General features: G+C 41.4%; 1 protein-coding gene across 1 annotated transcript; it reads right to left on the minus strand.

The window, feature by feature from the left end:
* Window positions 1-220: 220 nt before the first annotated feature.
* On the minus strand, window positions 221-12219 carry VDAC2 (voltage dependent anion channel 2). Its single transcript, XM_058028791.1, has 9 exons — window positions 12031-12219; window positions 8486-8557; window positions 7478-7527; window positions 5094-5246; window positions 4952-5004; window positions 4289-4516; window positions 3000-3150; window positions 2029-2086; window positions 221-1249 (listed from the first exon to the last, which is right to left on the minus strand). The coding sequence occupies exons 1-9, from the start codon at window positions 12212-12214 to the stop codon at window positions 1158-1160; spliced, it is 1041 nt and encodes a 346-aa protein (XP_057884774.1). The 5' UTR covers window positions 12215-12219; the 3' UTR covers window positions 221-1157.
* Window positions 12220-15499: the final 3280 nt, after the last annotated feature.

Genomic DNA, 15499 nt, shown 5'->3' on the forward strand with positions numbered 1-15499 from the left:
ACGTATTTAATATACTACACATTAAAAGCATTCACAGCTAGTTCAACCTTCAGGGATGTCAGGTCTGCAGACTAAATATCCCTCATGCTTATATTCTCTTTATTACTATTCTAGAAAAATGTTAAAGTTTTCCCATTATTCTTCAAGTTTCTGGACTTAAAATGGGTATCTGCCAAGATTTATTAAAGGGAAAGCAAGATCAGATGCATTTTCCTCTGTGTCCATTTAAAATTGTCTTTATTTCAGTCATTTTAAGCAGAAACCTCTCACAGCAGTTGGGATAAGCAGGCTGTTATACCATTACACTGTTACATTCAATTGCAGAGATACATCTCACTTCATACAAATATAAGCAAAAGGTGTGTTTGTGGTGAGGTTTTTCAAGGAACATTTCTTAAATGTCTCAGTGTGCCAAGTACACCGATCTGCGCTTCTTGCATCAGAAGCCCAACTAGGAACACAGCACATCTCGCTCGTGGATCACAGGGGGAATAAACCATTGTGTCATGACAAACCTTACCTGACAGAAAAGCACATTCAATTTGCTTGAGGAATCCAACTGTTCACCTATATTCAGTATTGTCATGGATGGGGGTCCTTAATTGCATGAAGGTACAGAGCACTACTTCTTGGATTACTTAAAGTTAAAACTTAACTGAGCACTACCCTCGCATCTTCACTCTTAAAATATCTGAGGCACAAGTATGTGTGTGTACTTGTTTTATTCATAATTTGTCTTGGGATACCAAATGTATTTCTAGTTCAGGTCATTCAACAAAATTATTGACCTCATTTCAAAACATCCAGTGATCCATTTTTCATTCAATGGCAATATCGAATGTTAAAAGGAACATAAAAACAAACATGCACACAATTGTACAGTTTTCATAAATGTCTATTTCATTATTTGTGGGTAGCGCATTAAACAGTTAAATACATTTAAATAATGTTTAAGTGACTGCACTAATGCAGAATTTTAACTAGATGGGTAACCAATTTAACTAGAAACCAGCTAACAAGTAACTGTCTAAATACTTCAAATACAGCTCTTGTTCTAGGTCATCCTTCCTGGGAAAAAGCCTGCTGGTCACATTGGAAATACATTTTAAGGCCAAATTCTTCTGATATCCCTTCTCTGCAGCAGTTTCTTCACCTTTTTAAGCCTCCAGTTCCAGGCCAAGACCAAGTTTATGGCCACCAGCATTGATGCTCTTTCCATCTATCAGGGCAGACAGTGTAAGCTTCACACCTGTAAGATTTTTAAGAAGCATGTTTACAACACAGTAGCTTTCATGCAACTTAACCTCTGTCATCGCAAGTCCCAGCTGTAGCTCTCTTTTTATACAACTACTTTCCTCTATTTTTAGAGGAGAATACATCCATGAAATCTACTGAAAATGAGTCCCATGATATTTGTAAAGTTGTAACATCAATATACAAAGTCTCTAATTGCTAAATTCACAAGAGCTCTCCTTTCCTGCATTAAGACATGCAAAGGAGGAAGAAATCTGTGCACAGACACTCCTACTATAGACAGATGGAATGAAACTAGATTTTTTCAAATAAGGAACTAACCAATGGCAACACAGCCTTAACAGGTGCTTTCATACCTAAGTGGAACAAGTTAAGGTCTGGACGGGTTGTTTACTAAATATGAAGAGTACGAAGTGTGAGGTTTTGACAATTATTCATAATTTGAAGACCTGCTATCATTCAACACAGTATGATTGGACAAAGCAGTGCCAAAAAAGAAGACATGCTTTGCCTAGCCTAAAGCTAAGCTGTCAAACATAATACAGTCCACTCCTGCACAGATCAGTGAGGAATATATTAATACCATTAGATAAAATAGTTTGTCTTGCTTAGATAATGGTTTGATGTACGACTGAAGCTGCTGTAAAGTATCTACTTGGTGTTCAAAGGAAAAAATATTCTGAAAGAAAAAAATGCATATAAATGCAGAGACCTCTATTTTTTTAGGATGCACAGAAGATATATATATGACATAATTCACATGACAGCTCTTACCTGGCCTCAGGGTCTGGGTATAACCCACTCCAATTAGACTAGAATTATTCACCTTCGCCTAAAAAAAAAAAAAAAAAAAAAAAAAAAAGCAACTGAAATGCTGAAACTGATTAGTTATTTGTTACCATTTAGAATCTAGAATAACTATGGCAACACTGCTGTTATCAGTTTAACCAAATGTTATCTGTTCTTTCAGTTCACCTGTGTTTCCTGAATTCTCTCCTTCCAGCTATGCCCTCATCCTTCAACTTACAGCTGAAGCCGTAACATAATTTGAAGTAATAACATATTTAAGAGCAGAAGGAATGTAAGGGCAGGAAGAACTGTTACTGAAACATAGTTTCATAGGTGAACTTCACCACTTCCCCTTTTTCAGAAGGCCAGAGACATTTATCACCAGTCTCCTAAAAAATGCCACATCAGAGGACTCCTCCATGTCCATATTACGCAGGAATTAGTATCTCGTCAGTCACACAGCAAACATTGGGTAATATCATCATAAACAATATATACAAAATTATTTATCTCACTTTGCATCACTTCCCCTACACAATGATTCCAACTTTGTAACATAAAGGAAACCTTGCTGCTTATCAACTTTTAACCAGTATCGCCAGAGTTCTTACAGAATGTGACAGAGCTCCCCAAAAACTGGTTTAAAAAAATTGTGTAAACTTACAGAACCAGACACAAACATTTTTTTAAAATTGTGTTTTTCTAAACTGTGTTTTTCATTTTATAAGTACATTAGGATCTCCAACATAAGCACATGTGACAGTCAGATTCTATGAGACTTTGCTGTAAGCAACATGACAGAATTTAAATACTGCTGGTTTAATTATAATTGCCTGGACTGTAAGAGTAATTCCTACAAGGCCTCCCAGCCTATTCTGTACTAATAACACAGGGATTCACAGCAACTGAAAATACACTGTACTTTGCACAACCCTTCAGGTTACAGCCGTACTTACTGAAAGAGAAGCAGTGGGATCCAACTTGTACTTAGCTGCAAAGCCAAAGCGAGTGCTGTTGCTACCTGCTGTCCAAGCCAGGTTTATAGCAGTTTCAAGAGACTCACTCACTTTTTGGTAAATTGACCCACCAAATTCGGAACCATCATTGCTGCATAAATTAAGAGAAAAGTTAGTTTTCCATTTGCATAATCCACTCCAGAAGTAGTAAAAAAAAAAAGGGATTTAAAAAAAAGATTTTTATTCAAATAAGAATTTGAAAATTTGAGTTATTTCAGATTTTTTGAAAAGAGAAGGTGAGATGAACAAAGGCTTCAGGGCAAAATTAAACTACAGTAATTCATGGAAATAAAAAGGTATTTTAGAGTGCTACAGCTAATTCTCATGTTAATTGCCAAGCAAAGTCCTTGAACAAAATTCTAGATCAAATCCTTACAAACTGACCAATATGTGTTAATGGTTACAAAATGGGCCTTCTGCACTTACGATTATTGAATATGTGAAGCTCCTAGAGAACTGAATGACCTTTCAAAAATCTGTCACAATGTTTTACATTAGCAAACTGAAATGGAATTCTTACGGCTCAGACTCTAAAGTATTTTAAAGTTTTCTGCTATACTCCTCAATTTCCCTGAATTCAGAGAGACACAATAATCCCCATGCTTTCCCAAAAGCAAAACTTCTAACTAACTAAACACACTAGAACTCCACCAATTTTATTTACTTGGATTGAAAACATCATGTTTTTCAGTAAGTCTTGATCAGATTGCTCTGGAGTAAGATCTAAAGGCAACAAGTCTGAAGAAAGATGTCTTACACTTGTTTACACTGTTTCATGTAAGATGAACCTCCACAAGCAAGATGAACCTCCACAAAAAGCCAGAAGCAATGCTCTAGTCTTGCTCTAAAACTACTACAGCATTAATGCAACATTAATTACTACCTCTAACAAATCTACTGCCCTTAAATTGTAAACTGATACTATTCAATATAATGGGATAGCCAGAAAAAGCATTATGATCAGTTCTGCATAACTGAAGCACTGCACTTCCATTCTGCATATACTTAAGTATCTGTACCACATATGCTGCAAGTGCTGACCAGTCCCTTGGGTTTCATTTTGAAAGAGAGATACAAAATATCATTTACATTAATTTTGAGTTTCCTATTGAAAAATGCACTCCATTAATGGCCTTGTAAGCACCTCTTGATATTTCAAGCATTTGTATTTTGACTAGAAGTTAAAGAAAGCCTGCTTCTGGAAAGCTGGAGAAGTTTTCAGTACTTACACATTAGTGTGCAGTTGGAAGTCTCCAGTCTTGTAACCCACAGAGAAATTATTTCTTGTCAATTTTGATTTGGCAGTATCAAAAGTCATCTGATAACCAGCAAGCCAGCCTTCATAACCAAAGACAGCTGAACCATGGACTGCAGGCCCAGCAAAATCAAAGTCAACATCACAGCCAAGGTTTATGCATTCACGTTTATATGCTGACTTAATTTTACCACTTTTCTTTCTGAAACAGAGAGAAGAGTTATGTTAAGCATACGTGATCTTCCTCAATGATCAGTAAGATTGAAGCCCTATGACTGTACACAACATATCTACAAGTCTTGCACATGCATCCCCTGGACCAGGCAAAAGTAGAGCCAGCCAATTCAGACCCGCCAGGGCTATGGCAAGCAGGCATTTTCTGATGAGTGCAGCAACAGTTTCATGTTTCCTGCAATCTTCCAGTATTTCTATCCCAGATAATAAGCAAAGTTGTGAAATGTGCAATACTAACCCCACAGTGATGTCATGGTAAAGAGCAGAAGCCTTTAGCATTGTGATTTGCTATGCTGGATCAATAGCAAACCATACAAAAAGCTCTGTCAATACCACAGACCAGATCAATGGACCATGGGTGCTGTGACTCCCTAAGTAAGGTAAAAACGTTAATAATTCTTACCCCGTATTTGGTGAGAAAGTTGTATCAAATGTCACCTTCAAGCCTTTGGCAAGCTAATTGAAGGGGGAAGAAGATAAGATAAAGCTATAAATTCAGTTCTTACACAGAGGTAAAACCAATAAATATTTTCCTAATCTATTACCTGATCTTCAATTGCAATTTCTGTTCCCAGAGTGTTATCTGTGTTCCATTTTTCTGTAAAAGTCAGACCATACTCAGCCCACTTGTATTTGGTCTCCAAGCTTCCATTCACTTTTCCAGTGTCTGTGTTCGATGAACCAGATGTTGTGAATTCCTAAAAAGCACAGAAGATACTATGTAATGCTTTCAGGATCACATGTGTTTCCTTCAGCAAGCACCAAGATCTTATTACATGGAAAAAATTTAAAATCACTAGACAACTTGCAGGGGAGAAGGGAGACTAGCACAGCCAAGAAGAATTAATGACTCATGCCCACATGGAGGACTCTCCACAATCCCCATCTCAACTGCAGTGTTCCTGCCACTATTACAAAATGTACAGGTGGCAAATTAACTCCAAAGCAAGACAGTAGCCACCACAAGGACTCTCCTCTAAAGCAGCAACAAGTTCTTGAAATGTAAGGTTCAGTCTGATACTCCCAGTGAGCAACTTAAAAATCAAACCAAGAGCCAAGAACATATTAGGCACATATTACAACTCCAGTAAAATTCTTTAAGGTAACATAAGTATTTTTTGATTTTGACATACACATATGTATTTTGTGATTTAGTGTATTTTTTACATTTTACAGTGTGCAACTGTAAAAGGTCACAGAATGGCATCATTTTTCAAACTGGGGGTGGGATGGGTGGTTTGGTTTTTTGTTTGGGTTGGGGTTTTAACTGTTTTTTAAAGAGTTCTTAGTCTGCCCAATGCACCAGCCTTTCACACTAGCCATAGGCACAGCTACTCTTTTCTCTGTTTCTACTACACCTATAAAATTCCTATTGCCCTGGCACCTTGGTTCAATGACACACAGAAATAATGTTTCAAGTGGGAGCTTAGCAAACAGGCTGGGTTTATAGTATGGTATGATCTGACCTGAAATTCTTCAAAGTAACTTAGAAATCAACAGTACAACTCACATTTCTTTATTAAAGGAAGTAAACGCTGATGTCTCTCACTATTTGGATTCTCACAAAGAACAGAATGAATAGTTTCTGTGTACCACTATCCAAAATCTGAAGGTAATTAGAAGTGAAAGCCAGGTTCGCAAATATCTTTTAAAGAGCTCTTTCCAGTGAAGTATTATTGCCCTTATGATTTAAGAAGTCAATTATTTCAACTTTTTAAAACATATAAATAAACATTTTTATCTCTGTCTTCCTCCATACACTATTTTCAAACAAACTTTCACACTCACCTTCCCCAGAAGGAAATAGATTTGAAATTGCAAGTCCTTAGGCACTCTTAGTAAAAGCTCCAGGAGCACAAAACAAACATGACTGAAACTGCTCGTTAATGGTGGCTGATCAAATCTGATCATGTCCAAGACATTTATCTGTATGATGTTAGTGACACCATACACAGTTGCATAATTCTAGCAGGTCTATTTCTTGGCAAGGGATGGGAACTACACAGATACCTTCAGCTTTAACTTCTTGCTTTGTGCTATTCCTACTGCACAGGGTCTATGTGGCTGTAACCATTGGGGCAATAGCTTCAGGAGAAACCAATGATTGTATTATCTTCTTATCTCTGCTTTAAAACATCTGTAGTACATATATGGCAGCAGTTTCTCCTCCTGGGAAGGATGGTTTGTAACTGATTCACTTTAGGGCTTGGATTTTTCAGAGAGTTTTTTTACCAGCATAAATGGTAGTCCTCCACAGAAACAAGCTACAGTAAGAACAACTACCTCTGTAATAGTAAGGGCTCTTGCAAACTGTGTTTCGGTTGGCATACAGACTTCTAGAAAAAACAGAGCATACAACCCCATAAACCTTGTTTCTAACAGTAAGTTACAGTACTCAGGCTCCAGTTATGAGGAGAAAAAAAAAAAACTACCATTGTATTTTGCAAAGTCTGCTATAGAAATAGATAAAAGTCACAGGGAGCACTGCTTGCATGGTAAGACATCTTGCATGGAACACTACTGCAGCACTTAAGTACCTAGAAGAGCCAAAGATTCAACATTCTTATTCAATGCCAACTACTTCATACAAAAATCAAGATGCCAGAATTTTCCACCAAACAGCACCAAAGGTACTTCAGAAATAAAATCTGTATACTATAACTGGTATAATAAAATCCTTTATTTGTTTACCTTCACATGTAAGACCAGGGATAATTAATAAGCCCTTTTATTATAAGAAGATTACTAAACAAGGTAATATTCCTGATACATTCAGAACTTTAAGGGCTTCTGATATTATTTAACACCAGATATTTATCATTCATATAGCCTATAAAATACTTAACAGTATCTGAAATGTGCCCCTTTTAACTAAGTATCAGAACATAGCTAGAAAAATATATAATGAATAAAAGTTACTCAAACTCACCACTCCACTTGCAGATTTTGTTTTCACATCCAGTTTCACCAACCCAAAGCCTTAATAAACAGAAGTCAAAGTTACATGATTAACTAAGGCCCTGCACATTTTTGAACAAGCTGGTCTTTCAGGCTCAGCAGTGTCCTACATAAATATGTATAAACAGCTACAGACTGACTTCAGCATACAGATGCCACAGCAGGTAAAGGAGGCCTCTCCAAAATAAGGCAGGGAAGTGCCTCTCAGTTCTGCATGAGTATATTTAACTACCAAATGATGCTTCTAAAAGGAAATACATTTTCTGTCCCTGGAATGGAACAGTTTTTATATAATAGTCAATGCCTTTTAAAGAGCTATCCCAACACATAAACCACCTCTTTCTGCACAAAGACAAAATATGTCAAAGTAAAAAACTGTAAAAGCAAAGTCACTGGGAAATACACAACCAATGGAATATAAGCAGGTTTTGTGAGAGTGTCAATTCACATTGCTATCCAGAGAGGCAAGCAACAGTCTTAGTATAAAACCCCCACACTTCCAAAGACCAGAAAGAAAGAGCACTGTAACAAAGAATGATTTAACTATGCAGCTATCTGGTATTAAAGCATTTTAAGACGTGGAAGGATTCTTTATCCCAATAGCCATTCCTCTTTCTAGTCCAAAAAAGGCTACATTAGACTGGTATATAACCCTTTCTATATCAACAAATGTTGTGGCACAGACAGAGCAGTAAACAAAGCGCTGCTAAGTTAATGCCACTTGCTGCTGGCATTCTTGCATACTCGTACACCTCTGACATTTATGTGGCTCAAGCAGTGAGACTTAACAGCCTTCACATCAAAACAAGCCACAAAAAGCCTTCAACGATCAGTTTGTTGGTGGTAAAGATAAAAGACACAGCACACCTTCCTCCTCCCCAAGAATATTGGCATTTGATCATTAAATTTTCCATACAGACTTAAAAAGGCAATTCACTGTTGCACTTCAAACACCACTTATAAAAGGTATTATTCTTACCATATCCTTTATTGAAGATATCTCTGGCAGGTTTGCCAAGGTCTACATATGCTGGAGGAATCGCCATTGGAGCTGAAAGGTAAAGGGTTAATTAATAATGAACCTTCTGCCACTGCACACATGAAAAAATGCTACCACAATTCTTTCAAGACAATCTTTAAGGCAGATTCTGCTACATAAAAACAATTAATAATTACATATTTAAAATTAATAGATACAATACTACAGTATTCTGTGAAATGCAGGTTTTCACTGAAGGTCACTGTGAACACGAGATGTTTTCTCGGCTTATGCAGAGAAGAGGCACAGCAGAGAAAAGACATTACAAGACCATCCAGCTCTTAACTTTTCAGGTAGATTTATCCACACGTCTTTCATTACCAGGAATTAATTAATAACTCACATTTCCAGAGTTGGCATCGCCACTGCCAAAAACATGGACACTAGAAATCTAAAAACCTGTAATGCAGACAGTTATTCCCTGAAGTTCCACAAAGTCAAAGTTGACACATGCTTATGAAAACTACCTCAAAGTACTCACAAGGTTTTAGTTTTGAAAATGTAAAGAGAGAGCTCTTTATCTGCTCTCCAACATCATTTTTGCCCCATATTTTACATAAAAGACATACAATTTTAAAAGAAAGATCTAATACCATTAACCAGCAATCAACCTAATATCATACAAGAGTTTAAGCTTGGGAAGTTGTCCTGTTAGTTTAAAACATCCAAGTAGGAGAAGTGTGGGGTCTGGGAGAAGACATCTCCTTACAAGTGCCTTTCTCAGACAGGGAGCCTCTGGTAGCCCTGCTGTTAAAGAACCTGCCAGTGCAGATGAGCTGTGGCCCCACGGACAGACAGCAGGCTAAGGTCCCGGGGAGGCCCCTATCGCTCTCCTCCCTGGGAACACGCACTCTTATCTGCCCTTCCTTCAAACACTGTTCTCCCATGATTTCAATAGCAAGAGGCTGCTGTTACAGAGGCCCTGTATTTTAAAGTTGTGAAATATAGCAAACAGAGTATATTAATAACTCCCCCCAAACTGTGGAAGAGGGGAAAATGAAACTAACTAGACAAGGCCATGAAAAGGCTAAACAAATGCAAACAAAAAATCTTATCTTCTCAAACTGACTGGTCACATTGGTTTAGCTGAGAGACTCAGATTAACATAATTGACTTTTTATCTTCCTTTAGTGTGGTGGATTGATTTTTTTTCAAGTAAATGAAAAAACTATCTTTAGAACTTGAAAAATTTAGCAATCAACGGGAAGGCAGAAGACTGTTCCTTATTTTTCTACAATTCATAATGCAGATTTCCAGAGTACCCTACTTCAGCTCCCTATTGCCCTAAGGGGATAATTTCAACTTCCTCTAAGAAACAATATTTACACTCAGTTTCACACACATACACACAAATTCAGAAAAACTTCTTTAGCAAAGATGTCTAAACTCTACAACCAAGTCACTATATCAAGACATCTATCACTTGCTCAAGAACAAGTCTGGTTTCCACGGAGTTAAACTAAACATTTTTTTAAAGAGACATGAAAATGGCTTAAAGCATCTGACGCATAAAGAAGCTTAGCCCAAGTTCAAGTTTATAGAAGAACAGACCCTGATCCCAGTGACAAGCCACTGAATGGTTCCTATTATTTATTCCATAGAAAGCAGCAGCTGATAGACCAATTACAAGGGAGTGTGAGAACTCTGGCCTGCAGAGTTCTGCTGTACAGCACCCCTACAATTCAGCAGTTGAACATCTTACACAGAAGGTTTAGCTACACATTTCCTCTAATGAGTGCATATCACCTCTAACTAGCATTGCCAGAAAAATAATGATTTCTAGTTTTGGAGTTTTATATTAGCCTTTACCACAGACATGCTTTTTCAGTATAAATAAACGAGCTTTTCCCTTTTGTTCTCATTGTTTCCAAGCTGACTAGACAACCAGTACAGATAAGAGATTTATGCTAAGCAGAAATGTCCTGAGAAGGTAACAAACTTGTATCTGCATCAAAATTTAGAGGATTATTACAGTAAAAAGGATGCTACTGTTTTATCTGGCCTAGTTAAGCATCCTTACCACTTCAGGGAAACCAACCAGTATTTGTCAGACATTCCAGTCTACAGATACAAGTTGTGTGATAAAATGTTGAAAGGGAGTACAACTGTCACTCTGCTGTTCTAATAATATACTGTAATACTGACAGGGATGGATGAGGACAAAACAGGAAACCAAGAGTTAATTTTGGATATACTAAATGCCTGATAAACCAGTGGCACCGTCAGAACACTCATTAAATGATAACAGGGCCATAAAAAATCAGTCCTGTGTCCTTCAATGTTAGACAGGTTCACAAATTCTTAAAATGACAAATAATTTTTTCCAACCCTATTTTGAAGCATCTTTCACTTAAAAACTACTAATTAGAAGTCGCTAAACAATTAGCATCATTTAGCAACTACAGATTTGCTTTAAAAACTGTAAAATAATAGCCCTGAAGTACAGAATATACTTGAGCCAAGTGAGAGCTCCACCCTAATCTTTGTTTCATGCCACCATGATGAAAAAATTTTAATTAATCTGTTACTCGGGAGACACAACCATGCTTTCTTCTGCGATAAAAAGAAAAAATAAGTCACCCCAAGAACAGAAAAATGCATTAACGTTATTGGAATTACTACATCAGAGTTCTCCTTGGAGGCAGTATTTCAAAACTCTCACAGTCGTCAATTAAAAAATGCCACAGGCCTCTATTAGGATTTCTAACACTTTTAAGATCTCAAGATATTCAAGATCAAACTAGAAATCATATCAGCCTATAATAGATTTTTTAAAAAATCTGTACTCACGTAATTTAGAAAAGCAACAACTACGCCAAAATTATCCCAGTATCTCAATAAACAGCAGCAGAAAAATTAAGGTTACTTAAAAATTAATTTGTTAAAATATACCGGACACACGGTGACCTTCAGGCTTACACTGATAGTGCAGAGAGCTTTAAAAAAAGCCACCTCCTTACCCTTGTATTAACCGTCTCTCTATTCACAGACCGGAGGTGGACACGCAAGTCTAATATCGGCCAGGCCAATGCAGAAACTTAAAGGACAAGATCTGGAAATGGACTACGGGCTCAGGAAGCGAGGCGGAGGGAGTAAGGCAGCGCCTCCCGGAGGGGAAGGGCAGCGAGGGGCGAGCGGGATGCGGCCGCAGCGCGGGCCGGGCCGAGCGGCGGCCCCAGGCCGGGCGCCAGGCGCGCCGCCCGCCCCGCCGCAAGGTGAACCGACCCGCTCGGCGCGGCCATCTTGGGCATCCCGGCCTGACCCGCCCGCCCCGCCGCGCCTCGCGCAACCGAGCCCGGCCGCGGGGACAGCGGCCACGGAGAGCCCCCCGCCCGCCCCGCGAACCCGGGAGCGCTGGGACGAGCCCGCGGCCCCGCAACCCCCGGCCTACGAGGCCCCGGACCCGCTCGCCGCCAGGCGAGCCCCGCCCGCCCCCCCCCCCTCCCCCGTTGCCCCGCGGGGCCGGTAGCGGCCGGGGCCGGCACCTGCTTGTGCTGGTTGTGGCCGGTCGTCGGGGCAGGTGGGCTCGGGCCGGTCACGGGGGGGTGCAGTGGTGCGGCAGACCGCGCTGCTGCAGCTTTGGGCACTGGAGGGCGAAGTGAAGGAGACACCAGTCCGCCCGCCCGCCGCTGGCGTCCCGCAGGACCCCGGGCTGCCCGGGCCGCCCATCCTGCCGCCTGTCCCGCCCGCCGCGCCACACTACCACCGGCCCCGCGGCAGCCGCCGCCGCCCGCGGCCTAGAGCTCGGGGGTCCGCGGGCGGCGCCGCGGCCCCGAACCTAAAGCCGGACCGCGGCGCCGCGGCCCGGCAGGCGCTCGGCCGGGCAGCCCCGGCGGCGGTAGGGGCCTGCGGGAAGGCGGGCCGTGCGAAGGGGCGAGGCCGGGCGGGGCCCGTGCACTCGGGCGGGCGGAGCGGCTGGAGCCGCCCGCGGGGCAGGAGGAGCTCCGCAGCGGCCGCAGCGGCCGCGCCCGGGATCCTTCCGCCCCGGGGCCTGCTGGGCAACGTTCTTCTCTCCTTGGAGACGGGCGGCCGCCGGCCGTACAAACAACAGCAGCCGCGCGCCGCTGCCCTTCCTGAGAGGCTACCGGTCACCCACTCGGGGCCCACCCGCCTCCCGGCCTGGCACACGGACTGCAGCCGCCCTTCAGCCGCGGAGAGCCGGGGCCTTTGCGCTGGTGGCGCTTGCCGGGCACAGCTCCTGCTTCTCGTTACACTCCCCAGGAGCCCTTTCCTGCTCCAGGGAACAGCGGCCGCGGAGCTCGGGGCTATGACGCAGTGCCCGGCATCGCTCCGCAGGGCTGCTCGCCTATGCTGCCCCATTGAGCACAGTACAGCTCACACGCTCCGCTGCTGCCCCAAGGCCGCAGACACGCAGGGACATCTGCAGGATGGCTGTCCCATTGCTGCTCTGGCAGTTCTAGCCCATCTAACCAGGTTTCGTGCCTCCCGCAGACAAGTTACCACAGACTTTCCAAATGCCTAAGCTCCGTTTTTACCTCTTCCAGTCACCACCCACAGACGCCCCCCCCCCCCCCTCCATAAGAGCACAGCATGTCTCAGGCCAAAAGAAGCAATGACCCTCAAAGCTTTCCTAGGTAGTGCTGTCTGACCATAAATCATAGCTGGAAACCACAGGCACACGACTACTGTGCAGCAGCTACTGCAGAGCTCTGCAGGAGTAATCACCGAGTCACCAATGCAGACCATTGCAAGGCCAAGGAACCGCACAACAGCCATTTCTAAAATTCATATTCTTCTCTCCTTGCTTGGATTATGACATGATCTCAAATTCCTCAAGAAAGTGAAATTCATTTACAAATAAAAAATATATATTTGTGTGATATGAAAAATACATAATAACACAATTCATTTCCCAGAACACATGATACAACAGTAATTATCCAGGATATTAAGAAAAGAGCAGATTATCAGCAAGGCCCAACATAATGCCAGTCAGCACCTTCTTGCTATAGCAAAAGATAAACAACAGATTTTCTTTGTGTGTGTGCAAGTCCATTGCTTTCACACCAAAAGACCCAAGAGATGTTTCATTCTGACAGTTTTAAGTAACACAGCTTGGCATTGCACTGATAAATTCGTGTTGATGAATCAAGAAGGAAAGCCACATACCAAGAAATAACAGTAGGAAAAGAAACCCAGTGTGTCTTTCTGTACATGGAAACATACATTAGGAATAAACAGAGATCTAATTAAGTAAAAATAGATTGTGGAATAGGTTGCTCATTATTTAAAGACATGCATTTATTATTCATACCAGTACTATAAATCCATTCTGGATAAAAGTTCAGTTGCTTATAGGACACATAAGCATTCTGCTCCCCCCCCCCCCCCCCCCCAATTTAAAGATTAATATTTTAGTAATGATTTGGCTTTATTTTTAGCAATCTAGGAAAGCAATTACTGCCCTGCCCTGAGAAAAAAATCAATTAATCACTTGCTTTGTGAGACAAGGCAAAAGCAATAATCTGAGACAGACAACAGCACACAAACTCCTCTGCATTCCGGGGTTCTGTAGCAACATCCTCTGCCTGCCAGTGTTTGTTACTCACTCTTGCCCTGCCCCTGCCTTGTACAACCATGCCTTATTCTTCTCAGCATATCTGCTAAAGCTCAGAGCACCAAAAAGGCACAGCTTCAGGCCTGCAATAGCAAGCCTTCTGAATTACTCTGGACCTTCCTTCTTAGGAATCCCCTCATACCATTTAGTGCACACACTCCTATGTAGGTGCACTTCCTGTGAATGGACTGGTTTTCTGTTGAAATTTAGCAGCTCTCAGGTTTAGGGGCCAGTTGCAGTTGAACTGTTACCATTTTGTGTGAATACAGCCATATTTGTGTATAACTGACACCAGATCACCTGTTTTACTGGCACCGCTTGGAGAAAAACAACCCACAAGTCACTGCAAGTTTACTGCCATTTGAACACAAACTCTGCTTCTCTCTTCACAGTTTATAATCACAATTACCACAGTAGTGTGTGTGAGCAACAAAAAGAGAGCAAGTGCCCACAGTACATCCCAGTGCCCAGCACACAGTTCAGATAACTTACATTCACTTCTGACAGGAGCCTGAAGTCATTGTTTGCTCTCCCCTCCGGATGCAGATCTCCAGTTGATGATTCAGTGGAGAAGCCTTAATAAAGGTCTAGCAATGAACAGCTGCCTCATTCTGAAACAAGCTTCTTTAGGGCATATAGCATACAGTTTCATATTATGAAACTGTAACCAGCAGGGAAAGAGTGGAAAACAGTTGAAGCTACCAAGAAACAAATTCAGAACAAACAAAGCCGAGGGTTTTTTCTACGATGGGAGGGGATTGACTGGATGCCTTAATATTGGGCTGAAATTCTTTTTGTAAAACTATGGTGAAGGTGTATTTGATATATCAAACTCTGGTTTTTTCCCTGTAGTTCACAGAATGCATTGGGTAGATGCAGTGTTCTAACTACAGCCATGAGCAGAACCATCTGTGTTGAAATAAGCAGATGTTGCAGTAGCTGTGATCCAATGAAAAGTTTAAACAGAGAGAAATGAGAAACCTTTCCCTAGGAACAGAGGAAGAAAATCTCTGTTCCCAGAGATGGATTAAAAGAACTTTTGTTTTTATGCTAGAACAGCTCATCCTTAAAAATAGCACCCCAATAAGCTGACATGGCCCATGAATGCAGCTGTGGGAAGGCTGCAAAAAAGATGGGAGGGGCTTCACGATTGCAGATTTCCAGGCGGCTGCTATTCATGGAAATTAAAAGCCAGGAGAGAACTGTTTACTGTGGAGGAGTCTCCATAGCATTGCAAGAGAGACTCCCCTCTCTAAGAGAACTGAAGACTATTTTAGAGGTTATAAACTGACTGAAAGTCCCAGGTTTTTTCTCTTCATGTTGCCAGCAGGAAAGAAAAGAGGGTGTGGAGGGAGGAGAATTGTTCTGAAGGTTTA

Source organism: Melospiza georgiana, chromosome 8 (assembly GCF_028018845.1).
Source record: "Melospiza georgiana isolate bMelGeo1 chromosome 8, bMelGeo1.pri, whole genome shotgun sequence".
Taxonomy (NCBI): Eukaryota; Metazoa; Chordata; class Aves; order Passeriformes; family Passerellidae; genus Melospiza; species Melospiza georgiana.